This window comes from Petaurus breviceps, unplaced genomic scaffold, assembly GCF_028583685.1.
Source record: "Petaurus breviceps papuanus isolate PSGF00001 unplaced genomic scaffold, PetGlider_PUasm1.0 186, whole genome shotgun sequence".
In the NCBI taxonomy this organism is placed as follows: domain Eukaryota; kingdom Metazoa; phylum Chordata; class Mammalia; order Diprotodontia; family Petauridae; genus Petaurus; species Petaurus breviceps.
Genome location: NW_027185798.1, coordinates 24,505,998 through 24,530,070, shown reverse-complemented (window position 1 = coordinate 24,530,070; position 24,073 = coordinate 24,505,998). Strand labels below are relative to the sequence as shown.

Sequence of the window (24,073 nt, the reverse complement as noted above, 5' to 3'; positions counted from 1 at the left end):
CTAGGAGCCAGATTTAAGACAAAACTGGACCTTTAAACCAAGATCTTTCCTGTTTGACTTCCTTGGGAAATTACTGGTAATAATTCTTTAGTCTGTAGCTGGAGAACTTGGGTGCCACAAAGATGCTATTTTTGAGAGCCAGGACCCTACCTCTAAGTAATGAAAAGTTTACTTTTGACCATAGTCACTGCTGTTCAAATCCACAGCTCAAAAGCTGGGGAAAACTTGATTTTTTAAAAACTTAATTAGTTTTACTTTTTCCTCTCCCTCCCTTCCCCCCATCTCCAAGACAGCATGCAATCTGATATAGACTATACATGTACAATCACATTAAACATAGTCCCACATTAGTTATGTTGTGAAAGAAGAATCAGAAAACAGAAAAACGAGGAGAAAGAAAAGATGGTTAACCATATTAGTTATGGGGTTTTTTCCTCTTTATTTTGGGGGGTTGGGAGACAACATGCTTAACAGAAAAAAAAAAAGTTTTTTTTAAAGTTAATTTAAAAACCTTGGTTTTAAAACTCTAATTGAAATAAAGTTTAAAATGTTTGTTAATTGAAAAATAAGTTTAAAAAATAAAGTTCCAAATTCTTGTTTTAGTTGAAAAGTTTAAAAATCCTTGTTAGCTAAAAACGTTTAAGAAGCTTTTCAAATGAAATAAATAAGCTAAAAACGTTTAATTTTAAAAAGTTTAAAATGCTTTTTAATAAGCTAAAAATAAGTTTGAAAATAATCAATTGAAAAAAGTTAAAATTAAATCTTGTGAATTGAAAAAGTTTAAACTTTTTTTTTTTTAAAGCAATTGGGGTTAAGTAACTTGCTCAAGGTTACATGGCCAGGTGTTTCTGGGTGGGTGCTAAGTGTCTGAGCCTGGATTCGATCCCTGTCATCCCGACACTGGGGCCAGTGCTCTTACTTGCTGTGCTACCTGGCCGCCCTAAGTTTAAACATTTTTTAGTTGGAAAAATTTAAGTATAAAAAATGTGTGAAAAAAATTTAAAAGTTTATGCTCCTTAACTAAAAATACATTTAAAAATTCTTTTAACTGAAACAAATAAAAGTTGAAAGCGCTTGTTAATTGAAAAATAAAAGTTATTTTAAAAAAGTTTTTAAAAAAAATGCTCGTAGATTGATTGGTCCATGAGCGTTCAATGGGACTTTTAAACTTTGTTTCCCTGGCTAAGCACGCCTTTTCTTCTTTCTTTTGCGCCTGCGCCCAAGATTCTTGCAAGTCTCGCCCCCTCCAAGAGCGCTCCTCCCTCGAGCCTACCGACTTCCGTCAAGCTGTAGCGGCAAAAACAACCGGTGCCGCAGGGAGAGCCCGAGATCGCCTGCGAAGGGCGGGGAAGTGACCAACCACGTGCTCACCCGGCAGGTCGGAGGGCAAAGGTTGGAGAACCCTTCCGGAAGAGGCTCTACGCATGCGCGCCGGTGCCGGTGACACTTTCCTCCGCTCAGCCTGGTGTCGAAACCATGGCGGAGATCATCGAGCAGCACATTGAGGACCGACTCCCGGAGTTGCTACAGCTGGAGCGGGTCGGGCTCTTCACGCGCAAGGAGATTAAGTGAGCTCACTGCGGGTTTGGGGGGGAGGTGCCCTGGAGGGAGCTGCGGACGCGGGAGGCGGATCACGTGCGGCAGCCGACGTCACGTTTGCTCCTGGCGGCGGGACCTGGCGTGGGTGGCGTCCTGGCCTCGTGGGCTCCGCGCGCTGGCACCACCGGACTCGGGGGCAGTGGGCACCCCAGGCATCCTACTCGTCTGCCCCCGGGTGTTTCGCGCCGCGCTTCCTCCCGGTGGAGGGCCTGGCTCGTCTGTTCCCTGGTGTGACGGTGCCCCCTAGTGGCCGAGAGGCCAGTCTTGCAGCTGGCAGGAAGGCCCAGGGTCTGAGTGGGTGCTCGGAGCCGCCTGGCTCCACCTACAGGTGCTAAGGAAGCATTACTTCCCTGCCAGGAGGGAGGGATGGAGATGCTGTTGGTACCTCGAGGATGCTGTGTCACCATCACCATCTTCATCCTCATCCTCAAAATCAGCAAGCACGTATTAAGCTCCAACTGTATTCAGGGGGTTGTGCTAAGCACTGGGAATAGCTACAGAGAAGGACTTTAAGTGTCTTTAAATCCAACAGGAGAGTATGCAAGCATCCATGTATAAATGAGATATAGACAGAATGTATAGAGCGTTTGTTAAGTGCCTACTGTATTCCAGGCATTGCACCAACCACTGGGAATAACTGCAAAGAAAGACTCTCAGGGATCTTACAATACAGTAGGACAGTATGCAAACAACCATCTACAAATGAGATGTAGACGGAATACATAAAACATTTATTAAGTTCCTGCTGTATGCCAGATGTGCTAAGCAGTGGTAATAGGTGCAAAGAAAGACAGAAGCAGTCTCTATTATTCAAGGAGCTTAAAATCTAAAGGAGGGGACAGTTTGCAGACAACTACTGCATCTAGAAAAGCTAGATAAAGCATTTTATTAAATGTCTACTACATACCAGGCACTGGCTTGAGGACTGGGAATACAGAAAAATGCATAAACAGCCCCTGCCCTTAAGGAGCTTACATTCTAACAGAGGAGACAATATGCAAATAATGTGGTGTCAGGGAGGGAAGGTACTATTATTCCATAAGAAGGAGTAGGGTGGGGGAAAACAGGGTAGCTTAGGTAGAGGTCAGTCAATAAACAAGCATTTGTTTGGCACCTACTGTGGGTCAGTCCCTGAGTTAAGCATTGGAGGCCAGGGGAACCAGTAAGAGGCATGGAGTTGGGCCATGAAGTGTTGCGTGAGGACAGCAAGAAAGCTTGTAGTTGCTGCATTGTACAGTAAGTGGAAGAGAGGAGATTAAGAAAATTGGAAAGGTAGGAAGGGGCCATGTTGTGCAGGGTTTTAAAAGCGTAACAGGATTTTATATTTGGAGGTAATAGGGAGCCACTACAGTTTATTGAGTAAGGAGGTAATCTTTGGTTAGATCTGAGTTTTAGGAAAATTGTGGCAGTGAATGGAAGATGGGCTAGAGGGTGTGCAAAACCCATATTCATTTTTACTTTGTATTGTCCGAGAAGCCTCGGATAGTAAAGATGGTTTAAGGGTTGCTGTATTGTGGTTTTAAAACATTTAAAAATGTGGCTTGGGTTTCAAAACCATAGCTGCTTGTGTAATCTCTCCCTTTTTCAAAGGGTTTATTTTAAACTTTTATATTTCCAGGGCTGTCATTAAGAAGGCCTCAGCACTAGAATACAAAGTACAAAGAAGAGCTCTTTTTAAGGAAGATTTTATCAATTACATCCAAGTGAGTAGATTGTTGGATGATTACTTCTTTACTCAAATTTTATTCCTTTTTCAATGAACTGATGAATGGGTGAACTTGGCGTTGATGCCTACTTTTGTAGAATGGATTTTAAAATACCTAACCTGGAACATTTAGAAAAGGAAACATTGACAGCAGATAGCCAGCCTGTGCTTTCATTGAGAATAAATCTTGTCCACCTGAAATTATTTACTTTTTTGATGGGGCTACAAGAAGGGTCAATCAGGGGAGTAAAGATTCAGTATCTCTTCAGTAAGGCATTTAATAAAATTCAGTCCTAGACTCCACATTTTAAAAGAAACACCAGCCATGTGAAACAGATCCAGAGGAATGAATGGATTAAAGATCTAGACATTGTCCTATGAAATACTATTGAGGGATCAGAAGGTGTACAGCCTTGGAAAGAAGAAACCTTGGGAGGGATACACTGGGTTACTGGAATGAATGAACATTGGCTGATGTCAGAACATACGGGTTCAAATCCTACCTCAGACACTGCCTAGGTCCGTGGCATCACAAAGCTCTTCATGTTTCCTGGGCCTCAGTTTCTTCTCTGTGGCAGGCCTAGGATCAGCAGCTGGAGGTGATCTGGTGACAGGTTCTGCTGAGGGGCCAGGAATTTTGAGGGAGAAACCTCCAGGGATATAGGGATCCCGAGACCGGAGTTCCCAGAGCAAGGTCTCCTGGAATGAATTCACGGACTTAAGCATTCTTTAAGTCAAGATGGCAAAAATTTATTGTTACCCTAGACAGCGGGCAGAAGTTCTTAGGGAACCTGCAACCTTAGAGGGTATGGTTAGAGTTTATATAGGACAAACTATAGTAAAACATGAGTCAAATATGCTAACTGGCAGAGTCATGGTGGGATTCTAGAGAGGTTAAGGATTGGTCAGTTCTTAAAGGAACATACACTTTTAATATCTATTGAGCAGGTATTTTACCCAGAATTTACTGGGAAATAGCCCAAAGCAGGGCTACAGAGCGGTATAGTTTTAGGCCTGAAATGGTACTAAGTCTCCAAGTCAACTAACTGTCAGGGCTGACTGAGAAATACCCAGGCTGCCCCCATCGATGTCTTGTTAGACAAGATAAACTTAAGGGAGTATACATGAGACTACGTCTAGGATACGTATAATGAATCAGTGAAGAGTAAGTATTTTTATGACCCAGTACACAGCCGGTTCAAACTGCTGAATTCTATAGGTGGAGCTGGCTGCTGTCCCAGAAAGAGAAATCAGTATTTTGCGAGGGCACGCTGCTCTTGAACTGGAGAGAAACTGCCTAAGACAGTGTTTGGAACCTAGGGAGATTTGAAGCTAGGGAGAGATGTGATTTTTGATCTGGGGTTCAAGCATAGGCACCCCATCAGTTCTGAACTTTCTCCTATGAGCTTTTTTTTTTTTTGGAGGGGGTAAGGTAGGGCAATTGGGGTTAAGTGACTTGCCCAAGATCACACAGCTAATCTTGTGTTAAGTGTCTGAGGTCACATTTGAATTCAGGTCCTCCTGACTCCAGGGCTGGTACTCTATTCACTGAGCCATCTAGCTGCCCCTTGGGAGCTCTCTTTTGATAAAATGGGCTCCTTAGGGAGGGGACTCAGACCTCTAGGTGCAGTCAGAAGCCAGGGGGTTTGGAATGGTACCTCCCTTTGAGGTACCTTCTGATTCTTAGTCATGGTTTTAATCAGGACTCGCTTCCTTGATGTTAGAAGTGCTGACTAAATCGGCCAGTTGTAAAGGAGCCTGGTGGTTCTGTTTGATTCAGTTCTCTAGACCTGTATTTAGCACCAGGTGTAATCTGCGGAATTCCTGGTCTTTCTGAGCATTATTGCTATAAATTGTGCACCCAGACAGTCAGTAATCCCTGATGACCCCATCCCTTGATTTTTGTAGCTGCTAGATTGTGTCCACAGCCTTTAGCTCTCCAGCTAGTTCGGTTTCTGTTCGTTGTGGAAGTTAAGAATACTTCTGTTGTTCTTCTCTCTGGGTGTGTTCTGATATGCCTTGTTGTTTCTTCCCTGCAGTATGAAATCAATCTTCTGGAGCTGATCAAGAAAAGAAGAGCAGTAAGTGAATGAAAACCAGGATCGGGGAAGGGGGAAACAACTGCCCAACGTAGCATGCCCTTGGGCAGCTCGCCCCCAGCTGTCCGGAACTGGGGAGGGCCGGCTCCTGACCCCATGGGTGCTCAGTAAGGTTTGGTGTTGGAGCCTTTAGACTGTAAATACCACAGGAACAATGCAAGTGGTTTTTAATCCTCTGCACCATGGGGGCCTTAAGATATTCCTCTTCACATTTGATATTCACCACATTCCAGTGTTGAATCAAGGCAGATGTGAGTGCGGTGTGGGTTCCCATGGCCTCTGGGGGCAGGCATTCAGCTAGCCGCAGACAGAGACACAGGACGAATGGGCCACATAGAAAGGGAACCTACCATGTGTTGTTCAGTCTGCTTGATGTTTGTTGAGCAGTGAATGTGATCTGTTCAAATGTAGAGTTGCCTCTGTCTGGTGGGGCAGGGCAGCACTACCAAGTGGAATGAGCTCTTTCTGGGTTGGGTGTAATGGGACCAGATGTTGGGAAATCTTTTAAACCCACGAATGTCCATTTTTAATTCTGTTCACTCAGTTAAACAAACATTAAGTGCCTGCTGTGTACAAGGCCATGTGCTGAGGGCTGGGGATATAGAACCATCAAGAAAACAGGTCCTGCCTGCAAGGAGCTTATGGGGGAGGGAAGTGGAAGGGAAGGGGGGAGCATGTATACAGAAAACAGGAAGGAGCAGGCACTATCCCTGGTGTTTGTGTGTGTGTATGCATGTATGTGAACATACACATGCATACACACGTGCACGTACACGTGTGTGGCAGGAATCACCCAGTGAAAGGGTCATCTGAATCGAATCTTGAAGAAAGACAAGGAGGGAGGGCATTTCTGGCCTGGAAAAGGGCTCGTGAGTGCAGTTTGTTTGGAATATCAAGGTCTTGAAAGGGTAACTTAGGGATAAGCCTAGAAATTTAGTTTGGTGCCAGGCTAAGGACTTTGTGTTTTACCATAGAATTGGGGAGGGAGGAAGGAATTCTGAAAGGTGAGTCTGTGAAACTTTTTTTTTTAATACATTAGCAAATGTATTTCAGTAGAATTGGTTTCCTTTGTAGTACTGTGTATCTTATTTTATGCATGTATAAACATTCTGAGAAAGGGGCCCATGGGCTTCTGAAGACTGCTCAAGGGGCCATGCTACCCGAAAGGTTAAGAACTGCAGACCTAGAGACTGCAGGGGATGAGGGGAATGACATGGCTGAGCCTGTGCCTGATAGGGGGAGGCTGTTCCTCCCAGGAGTTGAGGAGGGTCTGGAGTGGGCAGGGGTGGGGAGGAAGGATCACGAGAGCTTTGGGAGCTTCAGAGCTGGCCTTGGGGCCGACACTGGGGCTGCGGGTCTCCCTGTTGGTTGAAGCTTTGCCTTTTGGTCCTCAGCGCACCAGATATGTATTTAAGAAGGAAGAGATCGAGTTTTCGATCGTGCACAGAATCCAGAACCTCTTCCGTCGAGCCACGTCTAAGTGGAAGGTCAGCAGGTTTGGGGCTTTGTGGATGTTGGGAGGTGGTGCTACTTGTAAAGGGGTGGACCCAGTGTTAAGATCCCACCCTAGAGTGTCCGGATTTGTGCACTCAAGGCCTGGCAAGTGTTCCTCCACATGAGTCCCCTTGGGGTGATTCCTTCTCATATTCAGGCACATTTTTGGTGTTTTCTGAAAACACACTGGCTGTGTTTTATTCTCTATTTATCATCCCTTGAATTGGGGGATGGATAAGGAAGGAGGGGTGGGGAGGAATGGGAGAGGGGAAAGACAGATCCCGACTTCTCCCATGCAGATTCAGTTGTGTGAGAAGTCCATGCAGCAAGTGTGGGAAGGCTGGCAAGCAGGGTCAGTGTGGTCTGTCTGGCAGGCAGAGCTGAATTTGAGTCTCCTCTGCTATGCCTTCTGTGTGGCCTTAACAGACCCCCTTCCATGCCCTTGCCCTAGGTTCCCTCCTCTGTGAAATGAGGGGTTGGATGATTGATCTCTCAGGCCTTTCCAGCTCTGAAGTTTGGCAGAACCACCCTGAGGCCTTCCTGTGGCCTTGCTGGGGCTGTGCCTTGGCCATTTACCCCCATGTGACCTTGGGCAAGTTCCTTGCCCTTCCTGGGCTTCTGCTCACTCCTGTAAGATGAGGGGCTGGGTTATTTGGTCTCTGAGGCCCCTTCCAGCCTAGGTCTTTGTAAAATCTGTTCAGAATCAATTCCAGCTTATTTTGGTGGGTAGGAGGCAGCTTGGCTTTTACATAGAGAGGAAAGGATTTCCCTGGGGACTTGCCCCAGTTAGGGGCAGAGGCAGGATTTGAACCCATGTTGACCCCGGATTTAGAGCTATTTCTCCTCTCCTACTGTGTTACCTTCTGCTCAGGTGAAAAAAAAAAGTGATCCCGATGCTTAAGTCTGAGGGATTTGTAGGTAATGAGCTGTCATAATACCCCCCTCCTCACCTGATCGAAATGGTGCTAAAGAAGACAACAGGCATCTTTCTGTCTTTGAGGACTGGCTTTTTAATTAGGGCAAGGGGAGGGATGTGTTTAGCAATGAAGGAGATGTAAAAACAAAAGATTAAGATGTTTAAGATTTCTTTGCTTTGATTATGAAGTAGATAAAGAATGTGGTTTTTGTTATGTATTTCCCATAGGAAGATATTCAGCTCTGGCTTTCTCACATAGCCTTTTGTAAGAAATGGGTGAGTATGAGTATGTTTTCATTCCTTTTATGCTGTGTCTGCCTACGCCCGTGATTGTCACCAAAGGTTGGGAAGAAATTACTGTTGCTTAGTTCAAGAAACATGAAGCACATCTCGTGAGCACAGCTCACTGTGCTGGGCAAGACACAGCCGGGATAAGATACAGGGGGAAATACGGACCACACAGTTGTCTGGGGGACTCAGCGCTTGCTGAGGTTCCATGCCCCACCTTGATACGTGCGCTAGAGTTGATAAAGTACTTCTCCTCCCTACCGCCTTGTGAGGTGGGTAGTAGCAGGTATACTTATTCCATTATCCCATTTTACAAAGGAGAAAGCTTCCGTGAGGACAGAGGGTAAGTGACTTGTCCACCTTCCTGCGACTGGTTAGTGCCAGTGCAGAGACTGGACCACTAAGCCTGCTGCTCTTTGTCCTGCCCCGTACAGCAACACTGCCTTGCACCCCCTTCCCTCTCCTCCCCCCACTAAAATAAAAGGTGGACACAGAATTTGGGAATAGATTTAAAGAAGAGAAAAAGTTGGGGCAGCTAGATGGTGCAGTGAATAGAGCACCGGGCCTGGAGTCAGGAGGACCCGAGTTCAAATTTGACCTCAGACACTTGACACTAGCTGTGTGACCTTGGGCAAGTGACTTAACCCCAATTGCACTACCCTCCCCCCTCCAAAAAAAGCCAAACAAAAAGAGAAAAAACCCTAACAGAGGACCTATCTCCTGCCATCTTAAATTCAAGCCTTAATTTGTAGCGTATGGATTTCCAAGTGAGTTGTAAAAGTATTTTTCTTTTTTATAAATTGGGATTTTTACCTTGGAGTTTGTGAGATTGGGTTTTAAAAATGTTTTGATCATAGTATTTCACTATCATTGGTTCCTTTTGTAATTCTGTGCATTTTATTTTATGTGTTTGAAACATGGCTTTGAGAAAGGGATACATACATAGGCTTCCCCAGGCTGTTGCTAAAGGAATCCATGTGCAAAAAAGGTTAAGAACCCCTGATATAAATGAAGGTCAGGAAATTTGAATGTAGCTTTGATTTGCTTTAGTGTGATTGGAACACAGGACAATATAAAGCCACCTCAGACACCTATTTTTTTTGTGACTAGTCATCCTTTCAGCCTCAGTTGCCCCATCTGTAAAATGGAGGTGATAATAGCACTCATCTCTTAGGGTTGTTTGGAAGAGGACATGAAATAAGACAGTCTGTCTCAAAAACAGTGCAGTTTTAAAGTTTTGATAGTTTTAAATAGCAGTAAGACTTTGGGGATCCCCTGAGTATGCAAAGCATGACATTGGGCTGTGTAAATGTTATTATTTATGGCCTTGTTTTGTCACTGGAGTGGGGTGTTTAGATAATCCTTATAGTTTCATTGTGACTTCTCTGGGACCCTAGCCCCAGGAGTCTAGCAGAAGATGATTTGGTCTGAGGCCTCCTTGTGAGAGTCTTGTGTCCTGGGGCCTTGGTGAGTGGTGGCTAGTCAGGCCTAGAAGGGGAGGAGCAGGAATTCTTCTTACTTACAGCAGAATTGTTTTTCTTTTCTCTTACAGAATAACAAAACCCAAATTAGTAAAATATTCTCTTCCTTGTTGGCCATTCATCCAAACAAACCAGGTGTGGTGAATTAGGACTTTTTTTATATGCTGGTTTATAAAGGCTTAGCTATTTTAGGAATACATTTAAAAGTGGTGGTGGACCAGGGGGCCTGATGGGAGCTCTGTGCTTCATTCAGCTTGGATAGGGTGGGAAGGAGGCCACCTCTGAGGACCTTACTTTAACAATGGTAGGCAAATGTAAGGGGGCTGTATTTTGGGCTCTCTGTTGGACTCTCAGTTTCTTCTTGAGACAGCCCTGTAGGGTTTAAGGAACAGGGAAAATGAGTGACCTAGATTTTAAAGAACAGGATTTTGTTTTAGGCCTAGGACTTGTTTTTCAGCTTAGTTGCTGGCTTAATTAGTATTGAACTCTGCTAAGATGGTCACTGTAAGCAATGACAGGATTTCAATGGAGTTCTTGTGGGGTTGGGGAGATGCTGCCAGTCAGCAGTCATGGAATCTGTTGTGCTTTTTCCCCTTTCCTGGACAGCGTTGTGGATCATGGCAGCCAAATGGGAGATGGAGGATTGCCTTTCTTCAGAAAGCGCCAGGCATCTCTTTCTGCGGGCGCTGAGGTTCCACCCAGAGTCTCCCAAGCTTTATCAAGAAGTGAGTATGCCTCAGCTGGGGACCGGGCACTTTCAGAGTCCCTGCCTTTTCATGTTGCCTGTTAATTAGGTGGGTTGTATTATTCCAGATGTAGCCACACCATTAAAATGGGGCCTCTTCTTAAAAAAGAAAAAAAAACCCAACCCTGAGGTGTAGCAGGACATTACATAGGATTACAGTTGATCAAAATATTTAAAAAACAGAAACCAAGCGCCTGGATCTCTGCTTTATATTGAAGGCTAGTGAGTAAAAAAAGAAAAATCTCAGGAGAGCCTTGGTAGTGTTATTGAGAACCCAAATCAGGGCTGAATTGGGGCCTGAAGAGCTGGTGCTGACCGAAGGGCAGGGCTGAGATGTGAGCAGTCCAGTTGTACAGCTCAGAGGGCCTGGGGGCTTGGGCCTACCTTCATCTCCTCTTTCCCTCTTTCTGTTCTTTTCCTTCTTTCTTCTTGACTACTCTCTCTTTTCCTTTCCTTTTCCCCTCTTGGAATCACACTCTGCTTATGATTTCTTCCTTCAGGGTACATAGGAAGTGGACAGCCAAGTGCTTACTTGATAAATGAATGCTAGGGTTTGTTGGGAAATTTCTTCCTGTGTGCTAGGGTATTAGGCCACTAGCACAGGCCTTCAGGCTGTCCTGGAGGCTCAGTGTGTGTCAGCCAGTATGGCTCTGTTCATCAGTGTTTTTCCACCCTTTCTACCCAGAGGGGAGGGACTTTTTGGTCTCTGTCCTAAGGGCCTCATAGCAGTCACAGCTGTGTCATAGTGTGTGTCATATAGTTATAAAGTTATATCACACATATAGTGTGCCATATAGTTATAAAGACATCAGAACTATCTTTTCCTGAAGTCCTCGAACATGGTTTGTTAATTCTTCTTTTCATTTTCATTAACATGTATTTTAATTATCGTCTTGACCAAACAAAACTAGATAGTTAAGTAGGCCTATAAAATATGGAATAACTGCTGCACAAAACCTTTAGCATCAAACCAAGAGCTGATGATTAAGAAGCAAAGAAAAAGCCCTGAGCTTTTGTTCTCTGTCCCCTCCAAGGCCTGCCTCAGGGTCTACCTCTGGCTTTGTTTCTGTTCTGCTTTGAAAAAAATAGTAATTCCATAGGTAATTGGTGGTCACTTTAAGCTAGAGTATTGTCTTGGAAAGCAGAGCAGAGAGAAATATTGCCGTTTTATTTTGTGGTTGAGAGAAAGTGTAGATTTAACCCTATGGTTATCACCTAATACAGGGATGACATAATGACTGGCTGTGGGTTGCAGTTCACTTCCTGCCCCTCATGTCATCTGATCCTCACAACCACCCAGTGAGGGAGATTCTCTGATTGTTAGCACCTTCATTTTTAGATGGCTGAGTCCAGGGGGTCAGTGACAGAGAAGTCAGGGTCACACTAACCACTGATAATTCAGATCAGATCCGGTACTTGGTCCAGGCTCCCTCAAGGAAGCTGGTTGCTTTGATTATCTGTTTACCCATTTGCCACTTTGGCTGTCATGGTGCTGTTTTTGTCCAGTTTTCAGGGGGGAAGGGAAGATTTTTTTTCTCCCAATTATTTCTTGCCCCATCTTTAGTATTTTAGGATGGAGCTGATGCACGCTGAGAAGCAGAGGAAAGAGAAGCAGGAATTTGAACGAGCAAAAATGGATTTGGTGAGATCCTAAGCCTGTGCAGCTGGTGAAGGTTGGGGCCTTTGTTCCTGTGTGAGAGTCAGAAGAGGCCCTGGGGAGTGGGGGTCTCCTATCCTGCTTGTCATGCAGAGCCAAGATTGTCGATAGACTTACAAAGTGAGTGACACAAGAGAGCCATCAGCACAATTGGTTGTAACAGTGGCTGTGATAGGAAGACCCTCAGCAGCCCAGCAGAGATCACTGAAATTTTCTGCAAAGGGGACAAAAGATTCTGGGTGCAGTGGTGTGGGGGAGACTTTGTTGAGAAGTGATTGAAAAATAGAACTGAAAGAGAAGGTAAAATTTATCAAGAACTTTTTGAAAAAGAAAAGCCCAAACAAAAAATAAAATCAGTCAGTAAAGACTGACTAAAGTGTGATTCTCAAACCTGATAGTTTCCTTTTTTAGGGTTGAAGGGATGAGATGAGATGGATTAAAATGCACTCTGTCTAGCTTTCACTGTTTCTCCATCCCCACAATGAACAAATCAGAGACGGGAACCCTTTTAAAGAAGAGTTGTCAGGATCATCTTGTGTTAGAGCTGAGGAAACTGAGGCCAGAGCAGGTTTGATCTCCCTAGGTTTCCCCGGCTAGTCAGAAGCTAGGTGTCCGACTTGCTCTCGAGGTTTCTCCTGCTGTGCTTTGCTGCTCATGCACTTTGGGTTTCTGACACTCTTTAGGATGAACTCGATTATTCAGAGGAGATCCTGAATGGGGGCTTGGCACAGATTGTTTATAAAGAAGCTGTGAGTAAGATCAGAGGTATGCCTCCTACTCTAGTGGGGAGTAGCAGGGCCCCCTGGGTGGTTCTGACACACAGAACAAGCAGAAGCAGCCCAGGAGCCAGCATGGGGGCCTGTGCTCGGAGCTTGGGGCTCTCCTGAAACAGAGAACGAGCCCGGTGTGCTCAGAAAATGCTCAACTGCATCGGCAGCCCCTTAAACACGCACCTGGGATTTAGGGGGTGCCCAGTGCTAGCACTGTGCAGCACCATTAGCTGGGGCCTCGGATGAAGCAGTGCTTGGGGGGGGGATGCCGCCGAATGACCGCAGACAAGTAGCAAGTTAGTAGAAAGTGCAAAGGCCTGCAGAGAGGACATGCCACGTCCTGCAGACTTGTGGACATTGATTCTTTCTGTTGTCTATCTTTAGGTGCCGAATTTCATCTCTCCTTACTCAAAATTGCAAAGTTATTCACTTTTGCACAAGATCTTCAGAAAGAGATTTATGACCGGTAAGTGGAGGGGGAAGGAGGGGGACATGTTGTGGGTGTGTGTTTCGGGGGTGTGCCGAGCCTCTGTGAAGCAGGGTTATGAGGTGGGATGTGGAGAGTTAGAGGAAGCGGGCACTGGCATCACCACTGGCATTTTTGTAGAGTTGCGTGGTGCACAGTGCAGCGCTTCCTTTCATTTCGTTTCTATGTTACTTCATTTGATCCTCACACTCATCCTGGGAGGTGTGTACTCTGATGATTTACATTTTACAGATGAAGACACTGAGGCACAAAAGATGAAGGGGTCTTCCCAGGGCCACTGAGCCAGAAAGTGTCTAAGGCAAGATTCACACTTGGGTCTTCTGACACTGAATGTTGCGCTCTGGCCAATTGATGGTTGCCAAGCCAGTAGCATCGCCTTTTTAAATAGCAGGCACGTGGTAAATGTCCATAGCATCCAAAGCCAGAAGGGAGTTGAGACATCAGATCTAACCCCTTTGTTCTACAGATGAGGAAACCGAGGCACAGAAGGTATGCTGCTTGACCCGAATTGCACAGCTAGTCAGGGCTAGAGCTGGGATCTGAGCCCAGGTGTTCTGGCTCTGTACACAGTAGGTAAAACACTGGGCCTGGAGTTGGGAACGAGCCGTGAGGCCTAGGACACGTTGCTTAACCTCTGTTTGCCTCAGTTTCCTCAGTTGTAAAATGGGGATCATAGCATCTACCTCACGGGGTTGTTGTCAGGATCAAATGAAATGATGTTTGTAAAGCCCTGGATGCTCCATAAATCCCTTCCTTGGCTCAGGCCCATTGACATTCTTTATTGTAGAAGCTTGCATTGGCATGATGGCTTGGGTGCTCTTTCCAGGGGACCCTGCGTTTCTGCCTATGATGATGGTTCCAAGGTTAAAGGTCCACTGGGGCACTGACTGACAGTTGTAGTTGACTGTGAGCTGCTGCCTTGTTAGGCTCCTTCTTCCTGGCTTCCCTTAGGACAAGACAGGTGGGAGGAATCTCTTTGTGCCAGCCTGCAGGTTCTGCATGCCGGGGACCCCCTCACCTGGGACTTTGTGGCACGGCGAGAGCTGGAGCTGGAATCACAGCTGCTTGGAGAACTCTCGTCCAAACAAGGGAAAGCTGCGGAGGTGGCTCGCAGGGAGGAGCGCTGCTGTGCTGTCTACGAGGAGGCCGTGAGCTTTCTGTCGACAGGTCTGTCTTTCTGACTGGTCAAGAAATCAAAGCCCGCTGTTTATGCCTGAGATGGGTTTGGCCTCCCGCAGTGAGTGGTGCTTAGCCCTTTTCTCTGCCAGGAGCTGTTCATCTTAGGTTTCTTGGTGAAGGCTGGGGGTGCAGGGATGAGGGGTTTGGGTTTGGAGTCCAAGGACTTGAGTGTGAATCCTGATCTGCCACTCACTTATTGTCTGGGTCATCCTGGCCAAGTCACTTCCCCTTAGTGGACCTTAATTAAAAATGAGTGTGCTGGAATGGACAGATGATCTTGAAACTCTGTGGCTCCAGATTTATCATGCTAAAGGTGTGAGGTTTTAAACATTTTCCATTATCACTCCATCTCCCTCATTGGTGAGCGTGTTGCCCAGCATATGGCAGCAAACTTTGACCTGCAGCCTGCTGTGTACTTTTGTGTGGCTCCCAAGCTAAGGACAAGTGTTCCATTTGGAATCGCTCACCCACGTCTAGACACCTGTGATATTTCATTTTCACAGGACCTCCCAATGCAGAATTTCCTTTCATTGCTTCAGCCCGGTGACTCCTGCCCCTGTCACTGAGGTGTGGTGACTTGTCCAGGGTCTCTCTGCCAGTGGGCATCAAGGCAAGACCTGACCTCAGATCAGGTTTAGGTCCACTAAACCTTTCCTAGTTCACATTTTAGGAGGAACCAATAATTCAACAAAAACAATCAAATGCATACAATACAGTAAGGGATAAAATTTTATATGAAACAACATTTAACAAAGCAGAAGGCACCAAATGAATTAACAAGCAACTGTTCTGGTCTGGCCTACTCCCTCCTCTTCCTTCCTTTTAGTCTCTTCTCTTTCTTCCCTTCTCTGCTCTTCTTTTCTTTCCACCTCACCCCTTCTTTCTTCCTCCCCACTCAGACTGTCATCAATGGCTCTGGTGTAGCTGCAGAAATTCTGCTCATAGAGTAATGTTGACTAGTAGTAATAATGGTGGCTTTGTTTGGGAAGGGATTGTAGGTCAAATACTCCTTTTTACTTTAGGCATTTTATTTTAGAATACATTGGAAAAGACCTTTCATTTTCCTTGTTTTTTGATAATGCTCTGTGATAAGTATTGAATAGAGTTTGTTATCCCTTGGTATTACCCCAGCCTGACTCTGCAGTCTTACTCCATGAACCTGGGATGATGGGCTGCTTTGAGGTCGTAAGAACTTACTACGTTTTCCTCTGCCAAGAAGTAGTGGCAGTGGTTGGAATGAAGGATCTGGTCTCACCGATTACTGATCTGTCTTTTTCTTTTAAAACAAATAAACGAACAAACAAAGCCAACAGCACATTTCCCATCGACATAATCGGCAACAAAAACAAACAAAATAAGGGTTAAAATCTCAACCCTGAAGTGCTCAGGGTTTCAACCAGACAGAATTAAATAAGTTGACAAACCAGCACAGAAGATGCTTCTGATTTGTGTCCCGTTATGGGTCAGTTAGAAGTTCTGCCACGTTTTACTCACTTTTTCTTTAAAAAAAAAAAACAAAACCCCAAAACCTGTAGTAAATGTATGATGTTCTTTCTGACTTTATAGAGGCCATGTGGAAGTGTTACGTCACCTTCTGCTTGGAGCGATTTAATAGAAAAACAAATAACAAGGAGCTGAGAGAGAAGGTGAGGCACCTATTGTGTCACTTGGTCAGGGGGCAGCTTGTGGACCCGTGGGTACACAGATAAAACCACCCACCTGAGAATTGGCTACCCATTGCATAACCCTTTTCTCAGAGCCTTAAATAAGGTTTGATTTTTTTGCATATCAATATAATTTAAAAACCATTATTGTTTGGGTCAAATCAATCAATTTATATTCTTTTTTTGTCTTTTTGGAGGGGGTAAGGCAGGGCAATTGGAGGTAAGTGACTTGCCCAAGGTCACACGGCTAGTGTTAAGTGTCTGAGGCCGCATTTGAACTCAGGTCCTCCTGACTCCAGGGCTGGTGCTCTATTCACTGCATAACCTAGCTGCCTCTTTTTTTTTTTAAGATTCATTTAGCCTTTATTTAAAAAAAAAATTTGTGGGGGTGGCTAGGTGGCACAGTGAATAGAGCACCAGAGCACCAGCCCTGGAGTCAGAAGGACCTGAGTTCAAATCTGGCCTCAGATACTTAACACTTTTTAGCAGTGTGACCTTGGGCAAGTCACTTAACCCCAATTGCTTTACCTGCCCCCCTCCAAAAAGCAAAAAAATATTAAATGAAATGAAAAAAATTTTTTTCAATTAAAAATATATTTTTCTCAATTTTCTGTCAGGAAGTGGGTAGGATGCTTCATCATGTGACGTGGTGACTGGTCATCGTGTGGGTCAGAGTTCTTAAGTCTTTCAGAGTTGTTTGTCTTTACAGTGTTGTCATTCTGTTGGTTGTTCTCCTGGTTCTGCTTGCTTCACTTCGTATCTGTTCATAAAATCTTCCCAGGTTTTTCTGAAGTCATTCCCTCCACTTATTTTTTTTTAAGCAATTGGGGTTAAGTAACTTGCTCAAAGTTACACAGCTTACAAGGTTACAGTTATTTCTGGGTGTGGGTGCTAAGGATCAGAGCTCAAATTCTATCCCAGGTCATCCCGACTCTGGGGCGGGTGCTCTTACTCACTGTGCCACCTGGCCGCCCCTAAGCAATTGGGGTTAAGTAACTTGCTCAGGGTTACACGGCCACTTATCTCTGGGTGTGGTACTAAGTGTCTGAGCCTGGATTTGATCCCAGGTCACCCTGACTCTGGGGCCGGTGCTCTTACTCACTGTGCTAACCTGGCCGCCCCCATTTCTTACAGGATAATAATAATTTAGTTATATTCATAGGCCATCATTTGTTCAACCATTTGCCGGTTGACAGGCAGCCCCCTTATTTTTGGGTTCTTGGTATCACAAATATAGCTGCTGTAAATAACCATATATACATGTCTCCATTTCCTCTCTTTTCTGTTGGGTCGAGGCCTCGTAGCATTGTTGGGTCAAGGTATGCATGGGAATTAAGAGCAGTATAGTTTGGGCCACAGTTTCAGATTCTTTTCCAGGATGCCTCTGCCACTTACTACCCTGCCCAAATCATCCAGCTTTTCTGGGCCTTGTTTTCTTCTTTTAAATGAGGGACTTGGTAGAAGGTAGTTCCGAAGTCCCATATGGTTCTGGCCTTGGTTGTTCCCTTCCTGGATCCTAGGGACCCTGTCCTCATCTCTGTCTCCTCCCCACTGAATCCTGGGACTGTGCCTCTGGATCCATCTTGGCTCTCACAGGCCTACTTTGGCTTTGTCTTACCTGGTCTTGGGCTCTTGCCACATTTCTGGGTCTCTTTCATGCCTTGCCAACACATGACCTCCCTGTTTCCAATTTCCTTTTATGTGTGGCCTCTTCCCATTAGAATGTTAATGTCTTGAGGGTGGTGGAATTGTATTGCTTATTTTTATTTTTATTTTCAGGGCTTAGTGAAGTGCTTGGCACATAGTAGGGGCTTAAATGTCTGTGTCCATCTATCCGTCCATCCATCCTTCCTTCCATCCATCTATCCATCCATCCTTCCTTCCATCCATCCCTCCCTCCCTCCCTCCATCCCTCCCTCCATCCATCCCTCCCTCCCTCCATCCATCCATCCATCCATCCCTCCATCCCTCCATCCCTCCGTCTATCATATTCATCCATCCATCTGTGTTATAGTCTACCTGTATTTCCACTGCCATTTCTTTCACCCTTGGGGAGCAGTATTGCCAAGTGCTCCTGTTCAAAGTCCTGGGCCCTTTCACCAGGATTGCATGATGATTCTGGGCCCTTGGTGATTTCAGAGGCAGGAGCAGACCATGGATGTGTTCTGGAGGGCCCATGAAGCCAGGCTGCTGTCTGAAGACCTGTACCAGCAGTGGGTAAGGAGGTGGGCTGACGCTGTGCTCTTGGGTGGTGAGTTCCGCCAGAGCCCTGAGTGGTCACTTTCTTGAGGGCTCTTGGTGGTTCTCCTTGGGGGCCTAGGGGGAGGGGCCTGTTAAAGGCTGGCAGCCTTCCCTTGAGGCCTTGTTTTCATTAGAGACTCCTCACCAGTGGCATTGAAGGATGAGGACTATTTGGGCCCCAGCACTTTTCACTCCTATTTTTCACTCTTATCTAATTATTTTTTTGCTTTTTGGAGGGGGGAAGGCAGGGCACTTAACAGGGGTTAAGTGACTTGCCCAAGGTCACACGGCTAGTAAGTGTTAAGGGTCTGAGGCTGGATTTGAATTCAGTCCTCCTGACTCCAGGGCCGGTGCTCTATTCACTGTGCCACCTAGCCACCCTGGCACTTTTCACTCTTTTAAGTAAATTTTTATTTTATTTTTTTCACTTAACAAACATTAATTTTGACTCTCTCCCTTTGTAACAAACACGCACAATCTGACAAAGTCCCTGACATTCTGGCCACCCCCAGGAGAGATTCTTCTGAGTGTTTGGGCTCTGACAGGAGGTGGGCAGCCAGCCTTCCTCTACACTGGTCCCCTGGGGTCATCGTCAGGCAGAGGCTCTAAGTCTTCCATTGTGTGTCTTCCTGGTGTTATTGTTGTGCTTTTTTCTCCTTCCTGCTGTCTCAGTTCACATGAGTCCTAGCAGCCTCTTTTGCACCTGGCCTTTCTGTCATTTCTTACCACACTGTCATAATTTAATGCATGCATATACCATCATTTATTCAGTTGCTCCCCGAAAGATGGAAACTCCCTTTGTTTCCATTCCTCTACTGCCACTGCAGAGGAGAGATGCTGTAAATCCTTTTGTGTGCTTGGGTCCTTTGCCTCAGTCTGATCTCTTAGGGAGGGGATGGAGGCCCGGGGAGCCACTGTACTTCTCAGAGTCTAGCTCCTGAGGTCTGGTCACACAGGAGCATGCTTCTCCACCTTCTCTGGGGCAGTCCTGATTCATCTATGTGTCGATATGTATTTACCTAGAAGCAATAGTATGTGTACAGTATTATTAAGACACTGGTAGGGTTTACATTGAACAGAGTAGAGGTGTGAGGCTGAGGTGGTGTGAGCTTTGGAGGCCATCTCAGCTGCCCAAGTTTTACAGCTGAGGAGTCTTAGGCAGAGAGGTGAAGGGATTCTCCCAAAGCCCCACAGTGAATGGCAGAGCTGGATTGGGGTCTTTTCTGACTCCAGACTGAGTACTCTGTCCCCATTCAGCCCTCTGCCCCTTCCACATTTGCAAGATGCAAATGGTCCTCTCCTTGAAGTCTTGAAGCAGCCCAGGGTTGGGGGAGTGAGCAGGGAGGGGCTGCTGCTGGTCTTCTCATCCCTCTTGTCTGCCAGGTCTCTGTCTAGCTGGGCCCCTGGGTCTTCTTGCTTCTCTGGCCCAGCACTGTGGTCACTCTGCTAAACTGCTTCTCAGGCTTATCTGTTTTTATTTGAGGGGGAAGGGCCGATGGTTCTATTCCTTAGCAAGCCATCTTCAAGCTGTCCTGACTTTCTGGAGTCTCCTGTTCCTTCCTCACCATCTCTCTCATTTTCTGATTATGTTTAGTCACCTCCCACAAAGAATAGACAAGAACTGAGAGAGGAGACCCTCCCACCTGACTTCTGTGCCTGGTGGTGGCCACTCCAGTTAAGCTCTCATGGGGGAGGGGGGGATGTTCTGTACCTCGCTCCCTCCCTTCACTGCGGGCACTGAGGAGCTGGCTGTGATTACAGCTCTGCTGTTCTTTTCTTTTGGTTAGCTTGACTTGTTGCTGGACCTGGGCCTCAAGGAGGTGGCTCTGGAAGTGGCCCTGGCCATGACGGACTGCTGCCCAGACTCAGCCACCAGGTGGCTGCTACAGCTGCGGCTGCTCATCCGGATAGAGAGCAGCAGGCTCGATGAGCGTTTCCAGGAAGCCGTTGGGCAGCTGAGAGCCAAGGTCTGTGAGTCCTGCCCCCCTGAGGGTCCTGGGGCTGTGCCTTCTGCACCTACATGCCTGGCGAAGGCTGGCTTCCGTGTTGTGTGGGGTGGGGTTCCCCGGGTGGCCTCACCTGCCTCGGGTGTCATTGTCTGCTCCCTCAGTGTAGGGGATGTTTGCCTGGCCCAGAGTAGATGCTTAGCAGATTCTTGTGTATTGGCTCATTACTGGCGCTGGAGTGCCTGCAGTTTGCTGCTCACTCAAGTTTGTTTTTGTTTGCAGGATTGTTTGCCGTTGTGGAGTTTGTGGGTGGAGTGGAGTGAAGGGGCCCGCAGTGAAGCAGACACCGAAGCCCTCTTCCAGGTGCAGCTTGGGGCGAGGTCACTGCTGGCATCCAGCTGGCTTCCCTCTTTTTCTCCCCCCTTTTTGTCATAAGTTTAGTGATCATCAGCAGAGACTAAGAACAAGGCAGGATGGGGAAGAGGGGAAAACATTGGCCTGAGTTCAGATTCTACCTCTGACCCTTACCTCCTTGACCGACTGGCCATTCTCACTCTCCTGGGCCTTGCTTACCCTCCTCTGAGGTCACCACTGGCTTATGAGCTGGGGTCCTGGGAATCAAACCTGGGTGAAAACCCTTCACCCTTAGAGAAGCTAAACCAGCTAAGTGAACCTGAAGAAAGGGAAGTGGAGAAGGAGAAATGTGTGTGTATGCATGTGCGTGTGTGTTTGGTTTTTGAGGAACCACCACCATCCATTTGTACATGAATGTATGTTAATGATGTCAGCTAGTTGCCGATAGATGCTTCCATTGCCAGCTGCTTCCATTCTTTGGCCATTATGGGCAGGTCTCTGAGGCTTGTAGCTGGGTCCCTGAGCCCCCTGAGTCGGCCCATTCTTCCTGGCCCTGCTCTCAGGACTCCGTGGCCTTCCCACGGGTCTGCAGCTGAACCTGTTTATGTGTTGTCTATCCCAGTTAAAGGCAAGCTCCGTGAAAGTAGGGACCATTTGACTTTTTCTCTATCCTCAGTGCTCAGTACTGGGCAGAGCACCTTGTAAGTGTTCACAGATGATTTTTTATTCTTTCATTCAGTCACTGGCAAACAGGCTCTTCCTGTGACTTCCAGTTCAATCCCTCCATGATCTGAACCCTCTAGCTCTCCACTGGGTTGGCTTTGGGGTGACATTTCTGTGAATTTTCCTTATGTAGATTGTTTCTGGTTTCTTCCATATGCCAGAAATCTCTCCTTGCTACTGTTCCTGCTGATTCTGTGGTCATGAAAGAGAAATACCTTGATTGGGCTTATCGGACTGGCGGCCACAAGAAGGCAAAAAAGATCTTTATCAGGTTAGATGAACTGTCCCTGCAGGTGCCCCATGTCCTGTTACTCATTTGGCCTTTTTCCTCTTGGCCAAACTTTACAGCTCTCTATAATCTGCTCTTGAAAAAGATGGCTTGTGACCTTTTGGCCTCATTATGCAGTATGTGGTAGAGACAAATACTGGCTCATAACAGGCAGTTGTGAGAGACTAGGTTTTCTGTACAATTTTGCTTTAAAAAAAAAAAAACAAAACAGCAACTCTAGGTACAAAATGAGTAATTTTGAAATTGACTCTTGAAACTGAGAAATGAGGGATAGAGGAAGAGTGGGGCTGGGGTAAGGAAATAGTGAGTTATTGGCTATTCCGAACACTGGTAGTCAGTGCTGTTGGTGATTGGGCCTGAGCCCTGAACTCATTTAGTGAGCCTGGCTGCTGCTTCCTGGTGTGTGGGCCATGTTCACTCTAGGGGTCTTCTGGGCATGTGGGAGAAATAAACATTTCTTCTCTATAGTTTACGTGAAAACCGCCCATTTTCAGTTCAGTTCTTCAGGAAGATGATCCAGATTGAAAAGGAGCAGGTATGTGAATGGGGGCATTGGTCACTGCTTCTCCAGCTCCCTGGGGTGGGAGTGGGGATGGGGAAGGGGAAGAGGGAGAGTAAGAAAGAAGCTTAGCAAATGTTGGTCCTTTGAGCCCCCTGGCCCTGCCCCTTGTGGTGCTGACCAGTTAGCAGGTGTGACCAACAAAAGAGAAGAATCAGAAGCTGGAACTATGGGAGTCAGGGCCTGGCTTTAGGAGACCGTCTTCTATGAAAATCTAGGCTTCACTTGTCCATAAATTAAGTGACCTCTGTTTACACTGTAGACATTTCCCAGGTGAATTTAAAATGTAATTGGATTTGCATGCAAAAGCACCAAGGTGTTATTAGGGTCACAGTGCTAGGAAAGTTGGCTTTTCCTGCCTGGACATGGAAAGCAACCCCAGACCTGATAGAGGGTAGGACAGGGTTCTGTTATATGAAGGTATGTATGCCTATATTACAAGTAATGATATGTAACAGCTTCTCTCGAGAGTATAACAGAAAGAAACAAGCTTGAGATAAAGTAATTGGGGTTTAGGGTAGCCAAAAGAGCGAGCTTCTTTCCTAGGAGAATAATGTGATACTGAATCAGGGCCCTGAAGGAGGATTGCCCTTTGTCCTGAGCTCTCCTGTCTACTTCTTTTGCTAGGAAACCTGTAAGATGTTGAACTTAAGAGAATACTATGAGAGAGCCTTGAGAGAGTTTGGTTCTGAGAATTCTGGTAAGAAACCTTAGGGAAGTATGTGTGTGGGGGTGGAGGTGGGGTGACTAACTCTCTGGTAAACACATTTTTGGAGTCTGAGTTTTATCTATGGAGAAGGGTAGATTTCTGCTTAATTTTTTTTCTGTCCTTGGTTCTTTGGGCCATCAGACTGGTGAAGCGTATATAGCCTCTTCTCAGAGTCAAATTTAAAAAAAAAATCCCTAAACTACATAAGGACTGTTTTAAAGGAAACCAATTATAATAACGTGCTGTTATCAGAATACATAAATATAAAAACAAAGGCCATTGGCCTAAGAGCATCATTTTTTATGAGTGACCTGAGCTCTTCTGGCCTCCAGAACTCTCGAGTCTGGTGAAGGCCAGTGGCATGGTCGGTCATTGCTAGGGCAGCATGCCAGGGGGTGGGGTACACCCACTAGTATAACTAATTTTTTTTTCTTTTAAGACCTGTGGTTGGATTATATCAAGGAAGAGTTGAACCATCCTTGTGGCAAACCAGAGAACTGTGGGCAGATCCATTGGAGAGCCATGAAGATGCTGAAGGGAGAGCTGGTAGAGGAGTTTGTGGCCAAATACACTTTGCTCCAGATTGACCAGTTGTAGGAAGAGCCAACAGCCGGACTTGTAAACTCTTTTTATAAACCCCTGTGGTAGATTGACATTGTAGCTGGATCTACCATTTGTACGGCGATGTTTACTTTTGATTCACAGTAAATACCGAACTCTGCTATCTGACTCCTAACTAGGAGGCTTGCTCCTTCTGAGAATTACATTTGGCACCTTTAATCTGGAGGAGAGAATCAGTGAAAGGCTGTTGTCCATCCAGAAAACATCTACCCTATTGACCTTTTCCAGAACTGACAAAACTGCAACATCATTCTTCTTTCCTGAGTTGAGGGAATAAGTTTTGTCCCCTTATCTCCTCAGTCCTGTCCCTTCTGGGTTTTATTTATTTTTTGAAAGGCAACAAGAACATTTCTGAAAAGCACCCAAAGTGTATTTCAGCTCATGAAGTTTGGTGTAATGAGAAGGCACACCCTTGGGTGGCCTATCTTTTGAAAATACTTGTGAAAGAATAAAACGTTACAGAGCTAGAAGAAGGCATGATTTCAGGGCAGGGGGTCCTCATGCTTTAGCAAACTTTAGTTCAGCAGATGGCGGCCACCTGTGTTAC

The 24,073-nt window shown here is 45.9% G+C and overlaps 1 protein-coding gene across 1 annotated transcript; it reads left to right on the top strand.

Moving 5' to 3' along the window:
* Positions 1 to 649: 649 nt before the first annotated feature.
* On the top strand, positions 650 to 23,627 carry UTP6 (UTP6 small subunit processome component). The gene is made up of 19 exons (XM_069089873.1): positions 650 to 1,568; positions 3,218 to 3,302; positions 5,344 to 5,385; positions 6,798 to 6,890; positions 8,042 to 8,089; positions 9,654 to 9,717; positions 10,189 to 10,307; positions 11,892 to 11,969; positions 12,668 to 12,749; positions 13,139 to 13,220; positions 14,227 to 14,408; positions 15,987 to 16,066; positions 18,224 to 18,301; positions 20,113 to 20,292; positions 20,554 to 20,634; positions 21,510 to 21,619; positions 22,106 to 22,172; positions 22,824 to 22,896; positions 23,345 to 23,627. The coding sequence occupies exons 1-19, from the start codon at positions 1,477 to 1,479 to the stop codon at positions 23,500 to 23,502; spliced, it is 1,794 nt and encodes a 597-aa protein (XP_068945974.1). The 5' UTR covers positions 650 to 1,476; the 3' UTR covers positions 23,503 to 23,627.
* The last annotated feature ends 446 nt before the right edge of the window (positions 23,628 to 24,073 follow it).